At 46.2% G+C, this 24,149-nt stretch overlaps 1 protein-coding gene across 4 annotated transcripts in view; it reads left to right on the forward strand.

Moving 5' to 3' along the window:
• LOC146797824 (galectin-4-like) overlaps positions 1-24,149 on the forward strand; it is a 190,031-nt gene that overhangs the window by 159,854 nt on the left and 6,028 nt on the right. For all 4 annotated transcript variants that reach the window (XM_085625016.1, XM_085625017.1, XM_085625015.1 and 1 more), the window contains 5 exons: positions 3,705-3,746; positions 7,224-7,265; positions 9,100-9,141; positions 10,946-11,034; positions 22,997-23,162. In XM_085625016.1, coding sequence (XP_085481142.1) covers positions 3,705-3,746; positions 7,224-7,265; positions 9,100-9,141; positions 10,946-11,034; positions 22,997-23,162 — 381 coding nt within the window. The remainder of the gene's footprint in view (positions 1-3,704; positions 3,747-7,223; positions 7,266-9,099; positions 9,142-10,945; positions 11,035-22,996; positions 23,163-24,149) is intronic.

A 24,149-nucleotide genomic window follows, 5' to 3' on the forward strand; every position in this document is an offset into this window, starting at 1 on the left:
TGTCTTGCTGATTTTCCCATCCGTCCAGGTTCCAAGGGGGTTCTGGACATGGGCGGCGACTTCCTCTCCTTTGAGAGGAGCCGGATTTGCTTTCCAAAGGTGGCAGCTTCTTTGAAGGTTGCCGGTCCAAGGAGGCCAATCAGCAGATCATCCTGTGGGAGAGGCTGTTACACCCTCTTCCCTGACAGGCTTTTGCTCTGGGTCTCCTGAGAGCAAAGCTGTCACCCTAGGAGGTCAGAACAGCGTCTCGGGTGGCAGGCTGGCAGAAATCAGTCTGCAAGGCAGAGGCTGGTGGGTTTTCAGGGGGCACCTCTAAGGTGCCCTCTGAGTGCATGTATTGGTACATCTGACACTGGCATCAGTGTGGGTTTACCAATATGAGATGTTTGATACCAAACATCCCTATTTTCAGGAAAACCATCATGTAGCTGGAGAACTCGTTTTCACCTGAGTCCAGCATATGTTTTAAAATGACTGCCCTGGTCATTTGTACTGGTAGTAATGGAACTGACCAGCACCGGGGCATATCTGGTCAAGCAGTTATGCCCTCACGTGTAGTACTAGGCACCCTGCCTTAGGGCTGTCAGGCCTGCTGTAGGGGTGACTTACAAGTATCACGTGCAGTGGTAGGAGACGTGATAACAAACAACGTCTCAGCATGTAATATTTGAAGGACAATTAAGAAAATGTAAAGAGACAAAAAAGGGAGAGACAGCAAGATTGAATACCACAATCTGTATTCGATGTTGTAGTGGAAAGGTGTTTTCAGAAAGCACTACTCTTTGTTTGATATGGGTGTAATCACAAAGGTGGACATATAGTGCCCATGAAAGGGTGAAACCGCACAAGTGAGGCATGTGAGATGGTGACAGAGTCAAAGGCATGATTACAAATGGTACAGAACATGAGCAGTGACGCAAATATTAATTTGAAACATGGTATGAGCCATAGAAGCCATAGGAATGCTGTACTGTATCGACTGCGTTTCGACCTGGGCTATTTCAGGTCATCATCAGGACAAGATTACACAAGTTTATATTGAGACTGCTGGCATGGTAGCAAGTCCGGATCGGGTCATCCGGATAGGTAAATGCGAGTAGGTGGGTCATGAGTCCAAGCGAGGTGAATGCCGAGGTCCCAGGCAGAACCCAATGGGGTGGGAGGGGGAAGAGGATTGAATCAAATCTAGGCACCCGTAGAAGACCAAGAGGTATCAATCCAAGGCAGATGAACATCGGGGGTCAATCAGCCCGATTCCTTATGTATCCTTTACAAGGAGATGATTAGAAGGGGAAGCCTCTCATGGAAAAACTGTTGCTTCCTGGCAAGTAGGAGACATGGCACACAGGGCTGTGTGCTGTGTTGTGTTTTCACTTTTGTCTGCACCAAGACACGTAGCCTGCACTGACAGTTTTGCATGTGTTTGGTGAGGGGTCCCTTAGGGTGGCACAATTTGTGCTGCAGCCCTTAGGGGCCCTCTTTATTACCTCAAGCCCTAGGTACCAGGACTTACAGAGGGTGCTAAAGGTTTTACAGGTTGGGGGACCAATTGTACAGTTTTGGGAAAGATCTCTGGTACCTCTGGCCTGTTTAGCAGGAACCCAGTGCACTTTCAGTCAAAGGCACATCATTTACCAGGCAAAAAGTGGGGGCGGCCATGTCTAAAAAGGGGAACTTTGATTCTTTCCATTAGTTGCACAGTGAGCATCTGGTTGGCTACAGGAGGGTTGAAGATAATGTGTAGCTTGGTCAGAAATCTGCCCCTTATGAAGGCTTCAACTCCGATTTATATTCATAGGAGGGTAACTTCTCAGTTTGGAAAGGTTTGATTTGTGAGTTTGATTGGCGAATGCATGCAATCCCACCCACCTTTTCTTAATGTGCATTCTAATCTTATGATGTTGTAGTTTGATGGAGCTAAGATATCTAATAGTTGTGTATAAGAGTCATTTAGCAGTCATTTAGTAGTCTCTGTTAGGACTACTATGTCTAAATCATCTGACAAAATATGGTCAGCCATATCAGTGGCATGTTTAGCTGCCGATCTGCATTTATGCAGCAAGCATTTCAGTGCTCTATTAGACTCGCTCTTCCTGTCTTGATTGCCTGGGATTAGAGTAATCTATCTTAGGTCTGAGTTTATAGTGGAAGCTATGGTTCGTTGCTCCTGACTAGTGTGTATGGCTATAGTCTGTCACTCACTGTGGGCCAATGCAGAGGACTTTAACACATCTCTATGCAATCTGACCACTTCTTTACATCTCACAAAGACACTCAGATATGGGATGATAACAAAAATGCCCATTCCAACAGATCTCTCCACTTCTTACTCCCTCCAACCATGCCAATTCAAAATCACAAGTATACACAAAATATCAGATTGGAAAGCCCGGTGCAGTAACCAGCTAAGCTGATTATATCATATTAAAATCATAAAGGGAACTTCAAAGCTGTTCAAACCTACCAGAATACTGAAAATCATACAACTGCTTGTCTGTCTCTCACACTTCATCATACATAACACTGCTAAGCCCCTCATCCCATAACACAATAACCTCACCTCTGTGGCCATCACTCACAACATGGAAACACTTCCCACATAGGATCAAAACAAAGACAACATCCTTCCAACCACAGACACCCTACACAGTGTAGTGTGCTAACCATGTAGGCAAGCGCTTCAGTGACCCACATAGAGGTAGTAAGTGCTATATAAATGCTACAATATAATGCAATACATGTATAGACCGTTGAAAGGGACACAGAGCAAGTGCATAACCCCTCTTGCTGACCTCCTGGTAAATCATCTGGACCTATTTATATGCTAAAGCCGACCATCTGAACCGGCTGGCATGTCAACACTGAAAAAAGTCCTACCTTTCTTTTTTTTCTGAAACAAACACTAAAAATCAAGAAAACATCCACTGCCTGTCTACCTGGAAGACCTGTCACATAAAAAAGATAATAGTTCATTAAATCGAATCTTGTGTAATTTGCCCTGTAACGCAAAGGAACTTCTAATACATGTCCTAAAAAAAAATTAACCCATACAGGTTGAATCATAGTACATAGGGTGGGAGGTTGGACAAGATATAGGTGGAAAAGTGAGTCGCAAACTGACAGCGTCCACTCCGTTCAACCTGCCACGTCTCCTCCCACCCTCAAAGCGGCCAATAGGGCCTAAGCTCCTCCCCATAGAACACACCTCTTGGGTCAAATACCTAAATGGGGCAACCAGCTACCTCTCCATCCAGGCCACCTATAGCAGAGAAGCAACGCATGCAGTGACAATGCATTTGCACACACGTGGCAGCAAAGAAACTGCATACAGGCATATCAAAAAAGGAGTCAAACACAAGCAGTGACATGAGCTGCACACAATAAGCGTCACCGTAGAAGTGACAAAGCATGTGAGGAGTTGCAATGACCTGAAAGATTCACAAGGTCAGCTAAAAAATAGCAGCATATAGGCAGCGACAAGGCAGAATGAAATGGGCAGTGACCGAGTGGTCAAACCAGCCATAGATGGTCACATAGGCAGTTACTGAACTGCTCCACACCTGCAGTGTTCCAAAATGAGTTTCCTATATTGTTCTAAGGTTATGAAGCCTTTCATGAGCATGTTCTAGGTTAAGTTGTGTTACTGATTTAGGACAAAAATGTGTGTGTGTAATATGTTACCAATGCATTCCTGTCATTTCCAGGGCGGAATGAACATGCCTGGGTATCAGCCTGGAGATTTTCCTGTAAGTATCCATTGCCTGTAAACATTCAGGCCTAGTTATGAGTTCCTTGGCACTAGGGCAGTGTTTATCTGAGCAGAAGCAATTACCCCAATGACTACTGATCATTTCTGCATGATGGTTTGTCAGTGCGGGGCATCTTGAGGCATTGCTGATGTTGGGTTCTAGATTGGGTTAGACGTGTGCTCAGCTATGCTGGTGTTGTTAATGTGAGACTCTGTGGTTGTGTTTGAATGAGTTCTGAACTATCTGCTTCACACCTTGTGTCCCTCAAAGCTCTTTGTGCAGGGTTACTATAAGCCTCTCACCCACAGGTAGCTCAGTTCTTCCTATACCCTGTACTGAAGGTTGAGTACATTAGTGAGTAAGTGGCTGGGTGAGGTGAGTCAGTCAGTCAATGAAGAGTTAAGGTGCACCGTAATTAATTGCTTTGATTCAATAACAATTAGGAGTACGGCCAAGAATGCTAGTATGCCATGATAACCAGAAAATGTCTTCCACTGGAGGGGGTATGGTCTGCATGCTAGAGTCTTAGGGCCTTATTGGGAGTCTGGCAGTCCACGGACTGCCATTCTTGCGGGGGCGCAGCAGTGGTGGTCTTTTGACTGCCATATTACGACCAGGGCGGCCGGACCACCGTAGGTCCACTGAAACTGCCAGGGATAAAAGCTCCCTGGATTTGGCATGGAGGTCTTGAGGCCACAATATACTTGGCAGGGCAAAGCACATTACGAGTTTCCTCACGGCCACACTTTTCATAGCAGTACGACTGCCATGAAAAGTGTGGCGGTGAGAAAACAAAGGGGGCCCTACAGGGCCCCCTTGTGCCTCTGCACCATGGGGTGCATGCAGGGGGCACATGTTGTGCCCCCCTGTGTGCATGCACCCCACAGTACCTGCACGGCATGGACTGCAGCAGTGCAGGTACTGGTTTTGATGCTCCCATTGCTACGCCTATTGCATATGCACTGCCTGGGGAACACCAAAAAACCGCCCGCCAGACAGGAGAAAACTCCTAATATGGCAAGAGGTTCTAACATGTGTTTGGTGGTGCGGGTGGTCCCGCTCCTGCACTGCCAAACTCGTAATACGGCCCTTCGTGAGGATGCAATCAGTGTGGGATGGACTGATCGAAGAGGCGCGCCAATGGTTCTCTGGTATCATCTATGTATACCAACTTGTCAGGAAACAATATCCATATACTAATTAATGCAGATAATCATATGAATGTGCAGCTTCAACCACCGTGTTCAGGGTTTTAAATAACAACGAGCCTATAGATGTAAACCCCTAATAAAACGTTGTGTGCTCAAAGTGATCACAGAGTGACAAGGATGTAGTTTCAAAAACGTGTTTTTAATTACCATCAGAAGGCAATATAAGACACAAAGGGGCAAAACAATGACTGGCGGGGCTCATTCAAGGTCCTTCCTTCTGTCTTGTCTGGACTTACGGTTCCTACCGTTAATGTCATGTTGATCAACAATGTTTCGACCCACCAGCTATTCATGGCTCATCATTAAAACAGACTTAAGTTAGGATTTTGTCTTAAGTTTGTCTTAAGTCTGTCTTAATTCTGTCTTAAGTTTGTCTTAAGTTTGTCTTAAGTCTGTCTTAAGTCTGTCTTAAGTCTCTCTTAAGTCTGTCTTAAGTTTGTCTTAAAACAAACTTAAGACAAAATCCTAACTTCTGTGAATACCAAAAGTAGTAAGTTTAGGATTTTGTCTTATGTTAGTTCTGTGAATCGGCCCCTAAGAAACAGTTAAAAGCTGAGAACCTGAAGGACTGTAGACTAAAGTCCTTCAGTACGATTGGGTCTGTGGCATTGCAGAAAGACTGAAAGGGTCCTATAAGAAAAGGAGAATAGGAAGGAATCTTACAAGTTGCTGATTGTAAAGAATACAAGAATTAGAGGCAAAACAGTACAGCAGTAAGTCCATGTCAGTACAAAGTAGTATCACGTAGAAAGACGTGTGAGGCTGCATGCAAGCAATCCTTTGTTTGGAATGACTGCAGGTCCACTGGCGCTGAGAAGAGGCATGTTTCCCTCCAGGCAGAAGTGAACTAATCCAGAGGAGTGGCATTGCCACTATCACTGTCTGCACTTGGGCAGCATTAAAATGTTATACATTATGCTAGTGTCATTCGAAGAGCACACAATCTGCCATTAGTCTGGCCTCGTAGTTCTGTCATTCACCTGTTTGCAATCAACCGGTTTATGAGGTTTCTATCGCAAATCAAAGTGCAATTCATCAGGGGATGCTTTTTGGGCTAAGTATTCTGGCTGATCACGAGGTTGGGTGGCAGTGTTTCATTCAGTCCCTGTGGGTGTATGATTTTGTTGTCCGGCAGGTTTGGGTGCTGGGCAAAATGTGCTCTAAGCAGATCTTGGTCAGTATTGTGCCCTCGGTGGTGGGCACAGCACTTATTTTAGGGATCCTTGGCTTCTTTTTCATCAGTAGACTCTGGCCAAGAGCTGGAGAGAGAAATACGGAAATGCAGGAAAGAAGGAGTAAGTGAACGATTAGAAAACAGTGACAGAGGGAGAAGGCAGGGGTGAAAAAGAAGCTGTAAGAGGCAGATAAAGGCACAGGAGCGGTGGACGGCAGAGGCATGAGACTAGACAGCCTTAGACTTCGAGGACCCCGGTCTTCTGCATCACTGGATCTAAAGAAAACTTTGGCCCTCTGTGCTTATGTTTTTTTGACAACTGAAACACTTGCTATGTTCTGTCTAATGTGTTCTGTTTGATGTTTGTGTAGTGTATCTTGGTGGCTAGTGTTACCCATCCAGGTGAATGGCATAGCTGAGCTGTGCTGGGTGTATGAGATGTGTTCTGGAGTGCTCTGTCGGGTGTTTGTGTTTGGTGGATTTTGGTGGTCTGTGCGGCGTGGAGCACCGGAATAGATTACAGTATTGTATATATGAGCTGTGCTTAATGTATGTGATATGTTCATTCTATTGTTTTGGATGTTTGTGTGTGGTATGTTGTGGTGGCAAGTGGTTGTGGGAGCACCCTAGTGACCCACAGTGTGGCACACCAGAGCAGGGCTGTATGCGGCATGTTCTGGGAGGGCCTTTCATGACTACTATAGAAGTGGCGTAACGCAAAGTGATGGGACCCCCCTTCAGAATGTGATACGGGCCCCCGAGTCTCCCATATCTCACAGATATTCATTGACCTTGGGCTGAAGGGGCCCATGTTGAAAGGTTGGGGGGGTCCTTGGAGGGTGGGGGCCCCATACACCGCAGGTGCCTGCATTACACTCCTGCTCTATAGCCCTCTACAGTGGGCCATAATAAGAACCTTTCATGAGAGTAAACAATACAGGAACAATGAAAATTTCTGAGAAGATGTGTGGGGTTAGAAATAAAGGAGGGATCAAAGGGAACTAGTGGCTTTCCTGCAAGGCTAAAGCAGAAGGAAGAAGCTGGTAAATGCCAACTAAGAACTGTCTCTTTCTTTTTGTATTTGAACAGGGAACAATGCCAAATCCTTCATACAATCCAGCAGAGATGTCCGTACGTAAGATCACGATTCTTTGGGGCACGTTAAGGTCCTGAAAAGAGTAGAACAAGTGTCCTAACAAAGGACCCACCAGGTCTTCCACAGAGAGCAGTCTGTTCAATGCATCACATCCACCTGTGCAGCATCTGTAGTATTCTTAAAATGGCTGACAGACATTATCTCCTTGAAAAGCTACCAGAGTTCCTCCTTCCACTGCCAGTTCCCATGTGTAGAATCATCAGAAACACATTTTCTGTTCTGCCCTTTGTTTTGCACTCAAATATGTAAAAAGCATAAGTCTGGGGTTTGCACTTAGCACCTCAACTAGCTTTCTATGAAATTGATGCAATTTAACCTTCCAAAAAATTGGAATGACTTCAAAACTTTTAGACTTTGACTTTCATGCTTACTCCCCCCAGAAGTTAATCTAAGTGTTGCACAAGTGATGAGAAAAATGTGTGTTAGTGGCAGCAACGGGATATAAATGAGACAGAAAGCAGCCACATGCTATTCCTGATGGGGTTGATGAAGGGAGTTGCCTGCCCGACTGGGTTTATAAGATCCACAGGTACACAGCGCTACAGAGTTTTTCACCTGGGCCTGCGAAACACTGGCTGAGCATGGAGGAAAATATGTGGCAAGAAACAGAGCTTGCTCATACTATTCCCCAAAATCTTGAAATCCACAATAATTACCCCCATCCTGGAATTTCCAAAGAACGCAAAAATATCACATCCATTATATAGACTACCACTATGTCATGAAGGTAAGCAGATGTAGAGTTAGGGATAGTAAATCTAGACTTAATTTACAGACCTCTATCATATAGTGGTAGGAGTTACTCTGGAGTCCATACTGTTGTCGGTTGATATTTTGACCATGATATATTGAAATACAACGTCCTTCCCTTGAACTCCAGGCCTGAATTGGTGCGTTTGCCGCATGGGGTTCAAAGAGCCATGTGAACCATGTTACCTTACAAGTCAACAGCATCCTAGTCCCACTGAGCCACCAAGATCCAGTCAAGAGAAGGCCTAGTAGGGTGAATATTAATTTGGATAAACCATAGAAGCTTTCCTGTTGAAACAGCCAGCACGGGAAGCAAACGTCAGAAGCACACTACCCCTCACAGAGCAGCTACAACAACCAGAAACAGAGAAGTGGCAGAGCATGCCAGCACAATCATATAGATGTATGTATGCCAGGTGTAAATTTGATGTAAACAGCCAACAACAGGGCCACCATAAACAGACAGTCACAGTGCAACTTTGTGCACACCTATGAAGCAGTTGTACACAGGCATAAATAGAACATATGCAGACAAAAAGTTGACCAAACGGCCACACACATAAAAATTAGTTGCACACAGAGAGGGTGTAGCAGCTGCATACAGGCAATGTGGGAGTAGTTATTCCCAGGTAGTGAAATTCAGCCATACACAGAGAGGAGTAGAGTATCTATGCAATCCATGCACAAGTGTGTGATTAGGAAGCGAATATTGACAGTGGTGTAAAGTGATGGTCCCCTACAAAATATGTTGCAGGGCCAAGAGATACCTTTTTTTTCCAAAGCATGGCTCCTTGACAATAAGTGTGTCAACTTTAAAAAGTCTATTTTTAATGACAGTGGAATTCTAACCTGCTGCCAGGGTCCTGGGGAGGCTCTGCCAAGTGTGCCACCCAGCCCTTTATGGCATGAGTGTCCATCCTGTTCCCCACATGGAGGGTTTGTCCCCTGATTGAAGAGTCCTGTGCTTGCTGCAGGACTCCTCTCTGTTAGGGTGGTGTCAATGGGGTGGGATTGCTTTGTCTGCAGCATGTTAACGTTGTGCCTCTTCTGCTTTCCCAGGGTGGAATGGTCACGCCTGGCTATCAGTCTGGAAACGTCATTGTAAGTATATTTTCAGCTCTGGGCAAAGACTCAGTAAGGGCTGCGAGGGGCTGGGGGCAATTTTACTGTGCGCCGCAAGCCTTCTATAAGGGTATGTAAATGAATGCAATGCTTGGGGTCACAATTTGCCACCACGTGTGCGCCGGTCAAACGCTTAGTAACTTCACTGTAAAAATAGGTCCATGATTGACTAAGAAGTGGCAGCACCTTTCCGGCTCTGAGAGGGCACGAACGAACGGTCACCATCTGACCCTCATATAACCACTACCAGACCTCACATGGTGCAGCTGATCTGCACGTGCCTTTAAGATACAATCATGCAGCACTAAAAGATCCTCAAGCCATACAGCCACTAAATGTCCATCCTATAGCCCTCAGGAGAGCCTCATTCACCATCAACAGAACCTCAAAGAGACCTCACAATCAGCCATGCCCCTTCTAGAATCCATAACAGCTCCACAGACCATCACACAGACCGCAATAGGCTCTGTCTCAGACACCTTTTAGTCACCCAAACTGCTTTCCGTCGGCGTGTGCGTACGTATGTATGCAGGTTTGTGGGTTTATCAAGAGGAAGGTTCTGTGATCCATTTCTTCTGTAAATGCCTCCGTGTGAGTGTGTCTGCATCCTTCCACCACATCCACCAATGGAACCTCAAACAGCCCAACAGGACAGGTCATCACACAGACCCAAAGAGTCTGTTTCCCAGGGACACGTTTAATTCCCCATAGAGGCCACAATTCACCAGTGCTTGGGTGTTTGTGAGTAGCCCTATGTGCAGCTTCTGCAGATGGATATCAGGGAGTCAGTCTGCATATTTATTTATTTTAAAGGTTTTATAAAGCGCAAACATGACCTTACGGGTATCAGAGCGTTGTACAAAGTGGCATAAAAAAGAACATATGAAGTAACTTAACAACCGCAAGGTCCAAGGGAGGCACATACAAGGTAAAAGGGGGGGCACGGGGAGTCAGCCACTCTAGTGGGATCTGTAAATTTAACGGTATATAAGAGTATTCGAACAGGAGACAGAAGTAGATTAAGATGGTATCAGGGCTAATGCTGTAGATGGTCTTTCAGGAGTAGTCATTTGACATGTTTTTTGAAAGAGGCAGTAGATGGGTTCAGTGCTTAATTTGTCAAATATGAAGGGCCAGGGCTCTGACCAGGAGGCCACTGCAGCTTGCACCACCCACCGCCCTTGTCATCGCTGCCAAAACAACTACTAACCATCTCTCTCGCAAGTAAATGCGACAGTTCAAATTAAGCACTGGGGTTGAATCTGATCTCATGAGGAAGAACATTACATATTCTTGGAGCAAGACCAGAAAAAGCACGTGCAAGCTATCTTGACCCATTTCCTTGCTTCAATGGCCAGCCAGTTTAGTTGAATAAGGCATACTACCATCACGCCTCCCTACGGCAACTCGAACAGCCCAACATGCCACCACACAACCCTTCACAGTTTTCTTCTCAGAGAGACATTTAATCACCCACAAGGCTCACAATTCTCCAGTACGAAGGTGTGTGTGTGCATGCGCATGTGATTGTGAGAGGCTGTGTGCAACTTCAGGAGTTGGATGTCTGTGTGTCTGTCTGCTTCCTCCCTTCACCTCAGCTACTCTCTTCAGCGTTGGCTGTGGCATGCTGAAGGCAGCCCTTCCTGTGCCACCTCCCCGCTGCATTCCCCATGAGTTCACCAACCTAAGCCTGGAGTGAGTCCTGTATCCCCGCCCGCATTCCTGCATGGACTGCAAGCCCAGGCCTGATTGTGCAATTCTTGCTTTTTTGTGTTTTTTGCAGCCCATCCCATACTGTGCCAACATTTTCGGAGGGCTGTCACCCGAGCAGACAATTGTAATTCGTGGGTTCATTCCCAATGGTGCCACCAGGTAAAGAAAATACGAAAAGTACTTGTGTTGCAAATTAAGCATTTCTATAGACGCCTGAATGTGAAAATAGAATTGTATATCTTGATAAGCCAAATGTTCCACGGGCGCAGACATCCTGTGTAGTTTGAGTTGCCACGAAAAGTATGAAAGGATTTTGCAGCATATTTAAGATTAGGATTTTAGAAAAAGGCTTCAAGGGTCAAACCCTGCAAAACAGAACATTTTGAAGGCAAAATGGTACAAGACAGAGTATCACAAGACACGACATTATGATTTTTTTTGTTTAGAGAAACATAATACATCATATTAAATTGTAATGAGGCCTTTCAATAAATGTGTCTGGGCTATGGTAATACGTTAACACAGTGATGAACGCCATTGTCCTGTAGTGTCCATCTCGGATGACAACATTACGCACTGGCACTTGCCAGCTGTCTGCCAAGCCACTTCCATTACAATCGCGCCAGCTCCTGTTTTAAGACTTCTCAGTTCCCAACCCCCACTAACATAGTGAGGGACCAAGGACATTCCCTCCTCCCCCTTACAAGAGTGGTCCGCCTTTTTCCTCCACGTAGTTAATGTTACCAGATCCCTCCATGTCACCAGGGATATCGTATCTGGGTTCTGAGCCTTCGTGTAACAAAGCAAAGCATTCTGGGAGTTGCTGTCTTCGGTTAAACTAATGATCTACATTTCAGTGATGTGTTGAAGAAGAAAAAGGACTGGAAAACGGATGCCCCTGTGAAGTGGAATGATCTAGTAATTTTCCCGTAATCTGTTAATTTACAGTTTGCTCATCGGCGTTCAGACATATCGTTTCTTCTAATAGTCCACCCTGTCATGCCGCCTGCTTGTTTCTGATACTCACCCATCCTGTCATCCCTCCTGTTCCCACTTGTGTCTTCCACTCACCCATCCTGTCATCCCTGGTGTTCCTTCTCACCCATCCTATCACATCTCCTGTCCCTGCATGTCTTCTAATCATCCAGCCTGTCCCCTGTCATCTCTCCTGTTCCTACTCGTGTCGTCCGCCCCCTGTCATCTCTCCTGTTCCTACTTGTGTCTTCCACCCCCTCCCTGTCATCTCTCCTCTTCCTACATGTGTCTTCCACTCACCCAACTTGTCATATATATTGCTCCTACTTGTGTCTTTCACCCCCTTCCCTGTAATCTCTCCTGTTCCTACTTGTGTCTTCCACCCTTTTCCCTGTCATCTCTTCTGTTCCTACTTGTGTCTTCCATTCACCGAGCTTGTCATATATACTGTTTCTACTTGTGTCTTCCACCCACTCCTTGTTATTTCTCCTGTTCCTACTTGTGTCTTCCACTCACCCAATTTGTCATATACTTTTCCTACATGTGTCTTCCTCCCGCTCCCTGTCATCTCTCCTGTTCCTACATGTGTCTTCCACTCACCCAACTTGTCATATGTCCTGTTCTGAGTTTGGGAAGCACGATCTGAAAGGTTTAAATTTATCTAAAGGGTCAGGAGTCGAACCAACAAACACTCCTAACCCTGCTCCTCCATTGACATCTGTTGCTTTGGAACCTGAATTGCCCTCCGTAACATCAGGCTTCACCCCTGTCGCCCCTTTGTCATCTCCTTCCCCTGCGGTTGTTTGCCAGGATGCCCTGGGCCAGGTGATTAAGTCCCTTATCTCACCACTAATTGAAGGCTTATTAAGAGTGGAGAAAAAACTCGCGGACCTGGAAGCCATTATAAGTAAGAAAACCAATCTAATAACAGGGCAGGGGAAGGCTGGTGTTGGTAGTGGTACCGAAGTTACAGCGGTGGTACCTATTTGCCACCCTCACCTCTCCACTCTTCCTCAGGATACGGGAGAGCCGTCTAACTTGTTGGCGGTGTCTCAGTGTGTGCCTGTGACGTCGTCAAGTGGGGGTTCTCAGAGTGTGTACATACGAGACGACAAAGAGGGTGGGGGGATTAACCTTGTCCCAACTACTTTGCGGGAAAATAGGGAAATCCCTAGTAATGGTCTGCTTGCATCTAAGTACGTGCCACAAGTTGATCTGCCCCCCGAGGCTGTACCCTTGGTGGTTGTTTTGACGGGGGTTCCGCCTTTACCAGTTGACAAAAGAGAAGGGTTTAGCGAGTTAAAAAACAAAACCATGTTCTGGCTCAATAGTTATAGACCTATCGAGGAGAAATGTAATGGTGAGATTTTACATGTGAGACGTCTCCCTTGGATGGGTGGTACGACGAAAAACATTGCGGGAGACATCGTGGTAGTAAATTTTAGAGACCCACGTGTAGTTAAGTACATTTTGGAGTGGCCTCCCGAAATAGGTAGTAATGGCATTGTTCCCCGTGCGCTAACCTATTTTTACCCTAGATCATCGGTGTTTCCACTTTCTGATCTATCTAAGCAAGCCTCCCTATTGCCTACTCCATCAGGCACATATAGGCCGAATTACTTTTCGGGCCCCACACACACCCGACAAGTTATTGACCCTTTAAGGTGGCATTATATCCCTCCCAGTTTTAATAGGATTTTTAATAGAGGAGGTGTCAATGTGAAGCCTTCTAATCCTTTAGTGTTAACGAACAGGTTTGAAGCCCTTTCTAGCCTGGCTGATTGTGATTGAAGGTTAAAGTCCCATCGGGGCTGTGGGGGGCCAACAGGTTTATTTAGTCCCAAGAACACCGGTTGTGAGAGGAGTATGGAAGCACACGGAGCTGCTCCGGCTATCACAGGACTACCAACTATAAGTGGATTTGCTAGTGGCGGGAATGTATCCACCCCTCTTCCTACCCCCTCGGATAATAGTGTTGTAATCCCCTGGACGATAGACCACCAAGTCCAACCTGAACCTATAGGTATTCAAACCATGTTGGACTTGGACAGGCCTGCAGTTACCCCCTCAGATTTGCATTTGAGAGATAATGAAGCCTTACATCTAGTTTCTTGGAATGTGGCGGGTCTGCAAAGAAAGTTGGTCTTGCCTGAATGGAACGTCTTCATCGATCAATTCGATGTATGTTTATTTCAGGAAACATGGAGTGTTTCTCCATTATATAAATCGGGATACACCACTTTTTTCATACCAGCCCTGAGTAAGGGCAGGGGTAGACCAGCTGGGGGTCTGCATGTATGGATCAAGATCGCCCTGAACCTTAAAGTAATTACTCACGACTCCGGATGTTGTGACATCCAACACATCTCTTTTGAGGGGGGAATTAGTAGGATTGACCTATTTAATGTCTATGCAAGAGGTACCACAGGGGACTTAAATTCAAGTACCATATCTATTTTAGACCAGGTATTGGCTACTTGCCCCCCCTCCTCTAAAATTATAGTGGGAGGGGATTTTAATTGTACCTTTGAACCACTAGAAGGTGACGATCCTTTGGGTATAGAGGAAGTGGACTCTAGATGGGGTATCCCGACCCTGTCTTTGCCCACAATCAAGGAATGGTCTCTTAGGGTTATACAGATCAACTCCCTTACCGTAGAACATAACCTCAGGGCTCTCAATGGTAGGACTCCTTCTGACCTTGATGGGGCTATGACCTTTAATAGGTTAAGCAGCCCGTCAAGAATTGATTACATCTTATTAGACGCGAAACTATGGTGCGATTTAATAGATATGGTGGTGACTCCTTCACAGGACAGTGACCACAATCCCTTAGGCATGTCGATAAGATGGGGAAGGCGGAACACCTCTGAGAGGAGATCGCACCCGAGATCTACTAAGGAGGTGATACCTTTTCAGGGAAATCGAAGACTGAAATGGGAGAAGGTCCAGTCGCAGGCCCACAATTTGATAAAAATCAGGGCGTATGTTGAAGACCTGAGTACAGAAATGGGGGTGTTTGATCCGGACCTAGCGCCTCTACAGGGCACGCTTTTTGTCCAGGCGTACAATAGTTTAACAGAGAAAGTTGGGGAATTTTTCCTCTTAAAAGGTAATAATAAGGTCAAGAGTGGTGGCAGGGTTAACAACAAAGCTATATCGAACAGTCCCTGGTACACGGCGCATTGTAAAGCTACAAGAAATGAGATTAGAATTGCCTTGCGTCAAAAGAACCAACTCCGGGTTAGTGTAGCCAGGAAAGAATACGCTAGGGCCTTGGAGCAAGCAAAACGTGTATGGGAAGAACAACGCTGGCAAGATCTCAAGACAGCTTCCAAAGGAAAGAATTCTTCGCTGTTCTGGGATCTGATCAACAAAGCCAGGTTGAATAGCTCTCGCCCTTTAGATAGCCACATAACAGGTCAGCAATGGCATTCCCATTTTTCATCAATTTATGGTGGGTCAGAAACTCCCCTTGCCCCTTCTGTTTATGCCTCCAGTGCCCACCCCACGCTCCCGGTCAGTGAACCCTTTTTGCCATCTGAGGTGCTGCTAGCTATTAGTCATCTTACTCCTAAGAAAGCAGCAGGCCCAGATGGGATACCTGGAGATCTCCTTATGGAGGCCCCAGAGTTATGGGCCAAACTCATTGCAAAAATAATGAATCTCATCTCCCATGGTTACCCTGTCCCAGTTTCGTGGAAGGGAGCGGAGGTAATCACTGTCTTTAAGAAGGGTGCCAGAGACGACCCTGCCAACTATAGACCAATCAGTTTGATTGATGTGTTACAGAAGGTGGTTGGCAGGGTAATCATATCTAGGGTCGGCACCTGGATGGAAGAAATGCATGTGTTGTCTCATCTTCAAGCTGGGTTCCGACAAAAGGTGGGCACGATGGACCAGGTCTTTCGCTTTTCCGCGATCTATTGGAAGTCGGTTACTATCAACAAAGGTAGCTTATACTTGGCTTTCATAGATCTTAGGATGGCTTTTGACCTGGTACCACGTGAGAGACTGTGGGAGGTTTTGGAGAATATGGGGTTTCCTGGTCCCCTCTTGAGTTTAATCGTGCACCTCCATGAGGGGAATTATGCCAGGATCAGGTGGGGCACCCAAGGGGAACTAACTGAAAAGATCCCCGTGAAGAGGGGTGTACGCCAGGGATGTGTCATGGCTCCTACGCTGTTCTCTCTTTTTGTGAATGGAGTGGTGGATTACTTAAGAGAAGAATCAGCTGATGCTCCATCCCTGGCAGGTGTTAAAATCCCTACACTCCTCTTCGCCGACGACACTATTTTAATTTCGAAGTCGCCGTCTGGCTTACAAAAGCTTTTGAACCGATTTAGTGCATTTTGCTCTGATAGAGGTCTCACTATCAACACTCTAAAAACTAAGCTCATGGTTCTAGCACCTTCACCCAGATTTAGAAATAATCTTTTACTTAATGGAGAGCCCTTGGAGCTGGTAGACTCTTATGACTATTTGGGCATTAGGGTCAATAGTCGCATGAGCTGGAAGGATCACTTGGCTAAAATGATGTTAAATTATAAAAGAACTTCTGGGGCGGTTATGAGTGAATATCGTAAATCTAAAAGCAAACCCCTTTCACCGCTCCTAACTATTTACGAAGGCCAAGTTCTCCCGTCCGCTCTATATGGCTCAGAATTATGGGGGTTTGAAAATACTGCAGAGCTGGACAGAGCCGAAAACAAGTTTTTGAGAGATGCAGTAGCCCTCCCAGTCTCCACTCCCCTATTCCCCTTAAGGGCTGATATGGGCAGGCGCCCCCTTAAGGATTTAGTGCGCTTACGCCCGTTACTCTTCTGGGTTCGTCTGCGCAGGACAAGGGAGCTCCAGGATTACGCTGCTGCCCTAGATGAATTAATCCAGCTAAATACCAATAATAGGATTAAGTGGCTGAGCAACTTGAAGCGGTTGGTGGTGCTCTTGGGTTTGAGCGACTCATGGGCAAACCAATCACCTCCGCCCAAGATGGTGATTAAAAAGCTCTACTGGAACCTAGTACAGCAGGAGACTCTTTCTAGTAGTTCTGTGGGCTCACTTACTGAGCGCTTCTTGTCCTTTAAGTGGTCAAGGAGCTTTGAACCTTTTTTGGATTACATTGAGCAGCCTTTAGATAGATCTCTTTACTTGAAGGTTAGGCTTGGGATCCTCCCAGTAAACGATTATACCTCGGGGTGGAAAAAGAATGTCGGCAAAATGAGATCATGTCCAGGCTGTGCAGCCCCTACAGAGTCAGTGGCACACTTCTTTTTTGCTTGCCCAGCTTACAGGGTTGCTAGGAGGATCTGGTTAAAGCCGTTATGTAAGAATTTGGGCGTTAGATGCCACGTATCGGCCTTGCGGATACTTAGCACGGATACCTCTTCGATTGCCATGGTCTGTGGAGTCGCAAAATTTTTGGGCAATGCTTGGCGATCCCGCATGAGGTGCTGTAAAACCCATTCTGACCCACTTATTAGTCAAGAGTAGTTGGCTAGGATTTTCATCATGTTGATATGTGACTGTGCTTACCCTTAAGTGGTCTAGTGCTTAATTGTGTTTTATTAATCGTCTGTTTGGAAATTTTACATTGTATTGTGTTGTTAATTGCTCTTTTATGATGAATTTTCATCGAATAAAGAATATTTGATATATACTGTTTCTACTTGTGTCTTCCACCCACTCCTTGTTATTTCTCCTGTTCCTACTTGTGTCTTCCACTCACCCAATTTGTCATATACTTTTCCTACATGTGTCTTCCTCCCGCTCCCTGTCATCTCTCCTGTTCCTACATGTGTCTTCCACTCACCCAACTTGTCATATGTCCTGTTCCTACTTGTGTCTTCCACCCCTTCCCTGTCATCTCTCCTGTTCCTACATGTGTCTTACAGTCACCCAGCTTGTCATATATATTGCTCCTACTTGTGTCTTTCACCCCCTTCCCTGTAATCTCTCCTGTTCCTACTTGTGTCTTCCACCCTTTTCCCTGTCATCTCTCCTGTTCCTACTTGTGTCTTCCATTCACCGAGCTTGTCATATATACTGTTTCTACTTGTGTCTTCTACCCACTCCTTGTTATTTCTCCTGTTCCTACTTGTGTCTTCCACTCACCCAATTTGTCATATATACTTTTCCTACATGTGTCTTCCTCCCGCTCCCTGTCATCTCTCCTGTTCCTACTTGTGTCTTCCACTCCTCCTGTCGTTTCTCCTGTTCCTACTTGTGTCTTACATCCCCTTCACTGTCATCTCTCCTGTTCCTACATGTGTATTCCACCCCCATTATCTCTCCTGTTCCTAGTTGTGTTTTCCACTCACTCAGCATGTCATATATTCTGTTTCTACTTGTTTCTTCCACCCCCTCCCTGTCATGTCTCCTGTCTTTTACTCACTCAGCTTGTCATATGTACTGGCGCACATTTACAAGCCCCATGCGCAGGCCAGTGACTCACTTTTTTTGACGCACCGGCAGCACAGTGTGGTGCTCCCTATTTGCAAGGCCACGTAAAGCCACCAAGCGTAGCTTTTCGTGGCCTTGTAAATACGGCCCCTTTTTACGCAGCACTTTGCATGAAAGGGGCGTGCTATGGGTGTTGCTGTGGGTGTTCCCACGCAACACCCATGGATTCTGCGACATTTACAGATTTACAACATTTTGTAAACCTGGGAATGCGTCAGAATCCTACGCCTCCCCAGTGGAGGTGTAAGGAGGTGCAATGAGGAGAAATACTTTTCTTTCTCCTGCATTCTTCAGCACACATAGAAAGAGGAAAACTCCTCACATGATTGATTTTGCTCAGGAAGGTGTCCCATCCTGCACAAAAACAATCTCCCCTAAAACGCAGACACCCTTGCACCATGGCGCAAGGCTACCTGCGTTGGGTCTTGGCACCAAATTGTGCGCCAGTGCAGGGGAAAGCGCAGGGATGCGACCTATTGTTGTAAATATGACACATCCCTCTGCTTTGAAAGTGACACAGCGCAGCCAAATGGCTTGCTGTGCTGTGCAGCGTCACTCTCTTGTAAACAAGGCCCACTGTTCCTCTCTGTTTCTTCCACCCCTCCTGTCGTTTCTCCTGTTCCTACTTGGGTCTTCCACTCACCCAGCGTGTCATCTCTCCTTTTCCTATTTTGGTCTTCCACTCACCCAGCTCCTACTGAGCGATTGTGCCAGTCTGCTTCATGGGGCAGACAGTGGTGGGCCTCCACCTCCGCCCGTCATCCCTCCACTAGTAGAATCAGCAAGGGTTCTATGGGCCCTAAGGCAGGGTTGGATTGGGAAGGCGGGTAGTCGGGCAGTGGCCGATGGGACGGTGCCTAAGTGTAAGCTGTGGGCCGGTATTTTTTAAGCCCTCTTTCACTCGGCCTACAGAGCCTTGCTATCTTCACCTGCCCCCCAGCCAGACCTCTGTATTGTAAGGCAGGCTGACTGTCAGGGCAGGGACTTGAGTCACTAGTATAGCTGTCGCAGACTTCAGCTTAGCCCCTGTGGGGCTGCACAGACACCCAAAAGCAGTGTTCCTTCTCCCCTGCCGGGCTGTCAAACAGAGACAGGACGGGAACAGTAAAGCAGCCTCACTGGGGGGTTCAGTGTCGGGTGATATGGCTGTTGAGTCATCTTCTCCTCAGCCCCCACAGCCCCCACCTCTTACGCCGGCCCTGAAGCTTTGTTCTTTGCTTCCTTCCGCCTCTGCCTGCGGATATAGTGGGCTGGGGAGAGGGTGAGTGGGAAGCGGCCTCCCGGGTGGCCAATTATTGATGTGGCGTCATTCTCACTTCACCCCTCTTGAGTTCGACCCAGCACAAAAACACTGGGCCATCACATCACATTCAGGCCTCGGTGGACGGTAAGGGAGACAGCATGCAGGGGCCTTGTTCAGCCCCCAGCCCCAGTGTCTTTCAGCGCTGAGTGAAAGGTGGGGAAGGGGAAGCAGGTGTATTTGCATTCGCCTCGCTTTGAGTCTACCTTGACCAGATCTGCCAACTTTGGAACTCGGGAACTATGTTGGAGTCCAGGCGTTCGCTCAACATCCTGGGATTCTGGACAAATAACTTAATCCCCAAGGCTGAAAAATAAAAACGAATTTTTATGTCCTCTAACTCAACAGCTGCTCATGTAAATCGATCCGATGCTCTTGGACCAGTTCACACTATATTAAAGAAACCACAAAAAACATTTTTTTTTAAAACGGCCATTGTTCATGTTTTAAATTTTTGCAAACGCCAGGGCGTGATCATTAAAGATGAATCTTTATATATAATAAAAACCTTATTCCTTTTTAACATGGCTTTTCTGCCTTTGTAAATTTGACGATCAGTCATGAATCATTAAGGCAGCTTTAGCAATCAATATATAGTTCATTTGCCTTACTTTTACTGTTTAAGATACATACTGATTAGGGGGAAAAAATACCGGATTCTGGTGACTTTTGTCATTTTCGTATAGGTCAGGATATTAAAATGCCCATCAGATCAGGTGTTGTTGCTCTTGGACTATTATATTTCAGCTTGCCAGCCTGGCCAAAACTCAGTGCTTCTAGTTTTTACCCACGTTACTGCCTCTATAAGCTATAAAATGTTAAAATTACCAAATATTTCTATAAGCATATGGACAATGAGACTAATCAATGAGTGTTTCTTGAAAGGGCACGATGTGGGAATGTGGGGCACTTTTTTTTTAGGACTGCCCGGGCCTAATTGGGTTATGTGATGTTACAACGCATGCCATTACCCCGCATGATGGTGCAACGCCAAACTTTACCTTGACTTACCATTGGGGGAGCGCTGGAAGTTGGAATAGATTAATTTTCTATTCCATCTCCAGCGTGTGCAACTTCTACCCACTGCTACACACCTTTTTCGTTGCAACAGCATGTGGGTTAAATGCATGCGTTGTAACGGTTGCGGTGTAAAGGCTGTTTCCCGCCTAATTGTGATCCCAATCCGACCCTGCCCTAATACAAGCTAGGAGCCTTGAACTCTGGTTGGCTAGTAATAGTCAGACATAATTATTTAGCAAACAAGAGTATCAGTCCTTATCAACACTGTCTGTAATTAACCAATAGGTCATAGGGGAGAGAAGGGAGAAAGACTGGTGGTTATTGTGAGAAGTGGGTTGACAAGGATGGGATAAACACGTTACCAGAGACGAGAGAGTAGGCTGTCAGTCTATGACAAGGCACCAGGACACAGGCTTGTGGTATCTACCTCTCTGAAGGGTGAGTGTGCGAAAGAAACGCCTGTCACCTGGCAAGCACACAAAGTCTTTGAAGTCATTTTACAACACTGCTAATCCAGAATTAAGAGACAGTCAGCTGATTAACAACTCTCTTGTGTTAGCACAAAGAGCCATAAAACCAACGTCCTGGTTGAGTCCTTAATGTCAGGAATCAGTGAGTTTGAGTGTCCTTTGTTGACATGTAAATCAATCCAGTGTGTTTTGTGAAGAAACAATGGCCCACTCAGTGGCACTTTCAAGGTGGCCCCTTTTGCCAGTTCCAGTCTGCCCAAAAGGACAGCCCAGCACTGTGTGGTGCTTAGTTAGTTAAATGGAATCACAACAAGGCTTGAGCAGCCAGGATTCACTATATGCTACCACACAAAGGTCCAGCACTCAAAAGAGTCTCCGTAGTGACCCTTGGGGAGGAAGTCACCCTACCAAACACAGATTGCGTGGACGAATAGTAGTTATTAATGTTTTACGAATGGCAATTGAGAATGACTTCTAACGGGCTTGCTGTGCAGTGCCCTGGCGTTCCTTCAACGCTCACACAGAAAGTGACAAATGTCTGCTCTCGTGCGTCAGAGACTAGCAAGATTGACGAGGATACATAATAACAAGGGGCATATTTACAAGTCCTCAGCACCAGCAGGGCATCACTTTTTATGATGCTCCGGTGGCGCAGCGCCATTTTCCATATTTACAAAGTGGTGCTAACCCACTTTCCATGGCTTAACGCTACCTTGTAAATATGCCCCTTTCCACCTCAGTCCTCGGCAGCAAAGGGGTGTGCAATGGGTGGTGCTGTGGACATCAATTGCTTTTTGACGCTGCGCCAGATTTACAAGGCAGAGGCAGCGCCAAAAATTAACGCCATGGAATACCAGGCGTTAGAATGGTGCAACGAAGAGCAATTATTAATTTCTCCTCGTTTTTTGCGCTTTCAATGTGTGCTGCATTCTGCAGCACACATAGATGGTGCAAATCACCATTATTGATTGTTTATGTGCAGTAAGGTGCCCCTTCCTGCACATGAACAATCACCCCTGCAGCGCCAGCACTAGGGGAAACAGAGGTGTGCCGCATTCTTGTAAATATGGCGCCTCCCTGCGTGTTAAAAATGTTGCAGCAGGGCGCTTCCCAATTTGGTGCAGCTCTGTGCGCCGACATTTTCTTGTAACTATGCCCCATAGTTTAAAGAGGTTTAAAGAGGCAGACTTGCTTAGTAGGCTCTAATTTATAAACATATACACTCCAACAATCTTGAAATGCCAGCTTTAGCCAAGTAAGGGTGTAGCAGTGCCATAGCAAGGGTGCCATGCGCCCCAATGCAAGTAATGAAAATGACCCTCTAACTGTGGGATAGGTAGCAAAATACAACATTAATAAAATACAGCATCTGGGCACAGGTGTCACTCTAGCTGCTGCACCACTGGTAGCTACGCCCCAACACCGCCCTGGCTACCAAGAGTCACATGTGATTTGTGCATCCAACTCAATTAGTCTGTTTTTTTAGCCAATCAGATTTTGCACCCTGGCTCTATTCTTTAAGCAGCATTAAAAGTATGGCCTTTGGAATCCCAGCATGGAAAGTGCTGTTGGCTAAAAAGCAAGTGCTGACTGAAGACGTCACCTATGACACGGGGCCTCTTGGTAGTTTTGAAAACAGGCCCCAAACAATGGAGACTGCGGAGAGAAAAAACACGGGGAGGCGAGAGCTGATGAAAGGAATTCAAACAAGCCTTTGGGTGCGGTTTGAGAACAGTCATAGCTGTTGCTCAACAATAAAGAGGGGACGTCAGCTTTCGACAAGAGTCATTTTTCAGGATAAACAGAGTATCTAAACCATACGGCTTGATTTGTGGGAGGGCTCTTTCCACACTCTACCCTGCCACTTTCCTTACACAATTTTCTCTTTTTGCAGGTTCAGCATTGATTTCTTAGTGGGGTTCTCCAGAGAAATCGCCCTGCACATGAGCCTGCGGATGGCTGAGAGACGTGTGGTGAGGAACGCTTTCATGAACGGAAGTTGGGGAGTAGAGGAGGTCGAGGTATCCTACAACCCCTTTGCACACGGAGAGCACTTTGATGTGAGTAGCAGCGTCATCGCTGGGGCTAAGCAATGAGATCACAGCAGTAGGTTTAGCTCGAGTTAAGGTGTGCAGGCTGCAGAGATGGGAGGAACAATCCGTACAGCTAGGGTTAACCCTTTTGTGGCAGATTTACAAGAAACTGACACATCTGTACAGATACGTAAGTTTCCCTGCACCTCCGTGCGAAACAGTTGCACCACCATGAATGTGCCGCATTTAGAATATGGCGCACCATGGTGCAAGGATTGACAGATGCGTTAGAAATTCTGACACATCTGTTGGCGCAAAAGTTACGCATTACTGGAGTTGTGTCGCAAGCACGAAGCAACTCCAGCAATGCACGGGGAGGCCTATTCCCAATACACTGCGTCACGCCTCACACCTGCTCCAAGTAGGTGTAGGGTTTTGACACAGTGGCGTCCTAGAAGTGGCACAGTGAAATCTTGTAGATTTCACTGCATCACTTCTACAAGGCCTTCCTGCATGGGAACGCCCACCCTGCATACATTATACCGGACACAGGTATAATGTGGTGCAGGGCTTTACAAGGTGACGCATCTCCCTAGATGCGTCACGTTGTAAATGGGCCATAGGGCGGTGCGTTGTTTACGCCACCGCTGCATCACAAAAAGTGATGCAACGGCGGCGCAAAAGTGTTGTAAGGGGCTTGTAAATCTACCCCTTTGTATAAAACAAAAATCAGGCTTTATGCTGCTCCTTTGTGAATAAGTGTCAAGCAGCTCCCTTGCGGCGTGTTGTGGCACGCAATACATTTCATAAGTAGTTGAACATATTTAAACACACACACACATCTATAACTGTTAAGCACTGAATGTTACCTCAGTTTCTCAGATGAAAGACACTGAAAAATAGGTTTTAATATTACGCCACTCACCGGTGTTTTTTTATCGACCTTAGAAGAATGAATGGTTTAGATAACTTCATCACCTTTTATACATTCGCCCTTCAGATTGGGATAGTAAG

The sequence above is a fragment of the Triturus cristatus genome, chromosome 9 (assembly GCF_964204655.1).
Source record: "Triturus cristatus chromosome 9, aTriCri1.1, whole genome shotgun sequence".
NCBI lineage: Eukaryota > Metazoa > Chordata > Amphibia > Caudata > Salamandridae > Triturus > Triturus cristatus.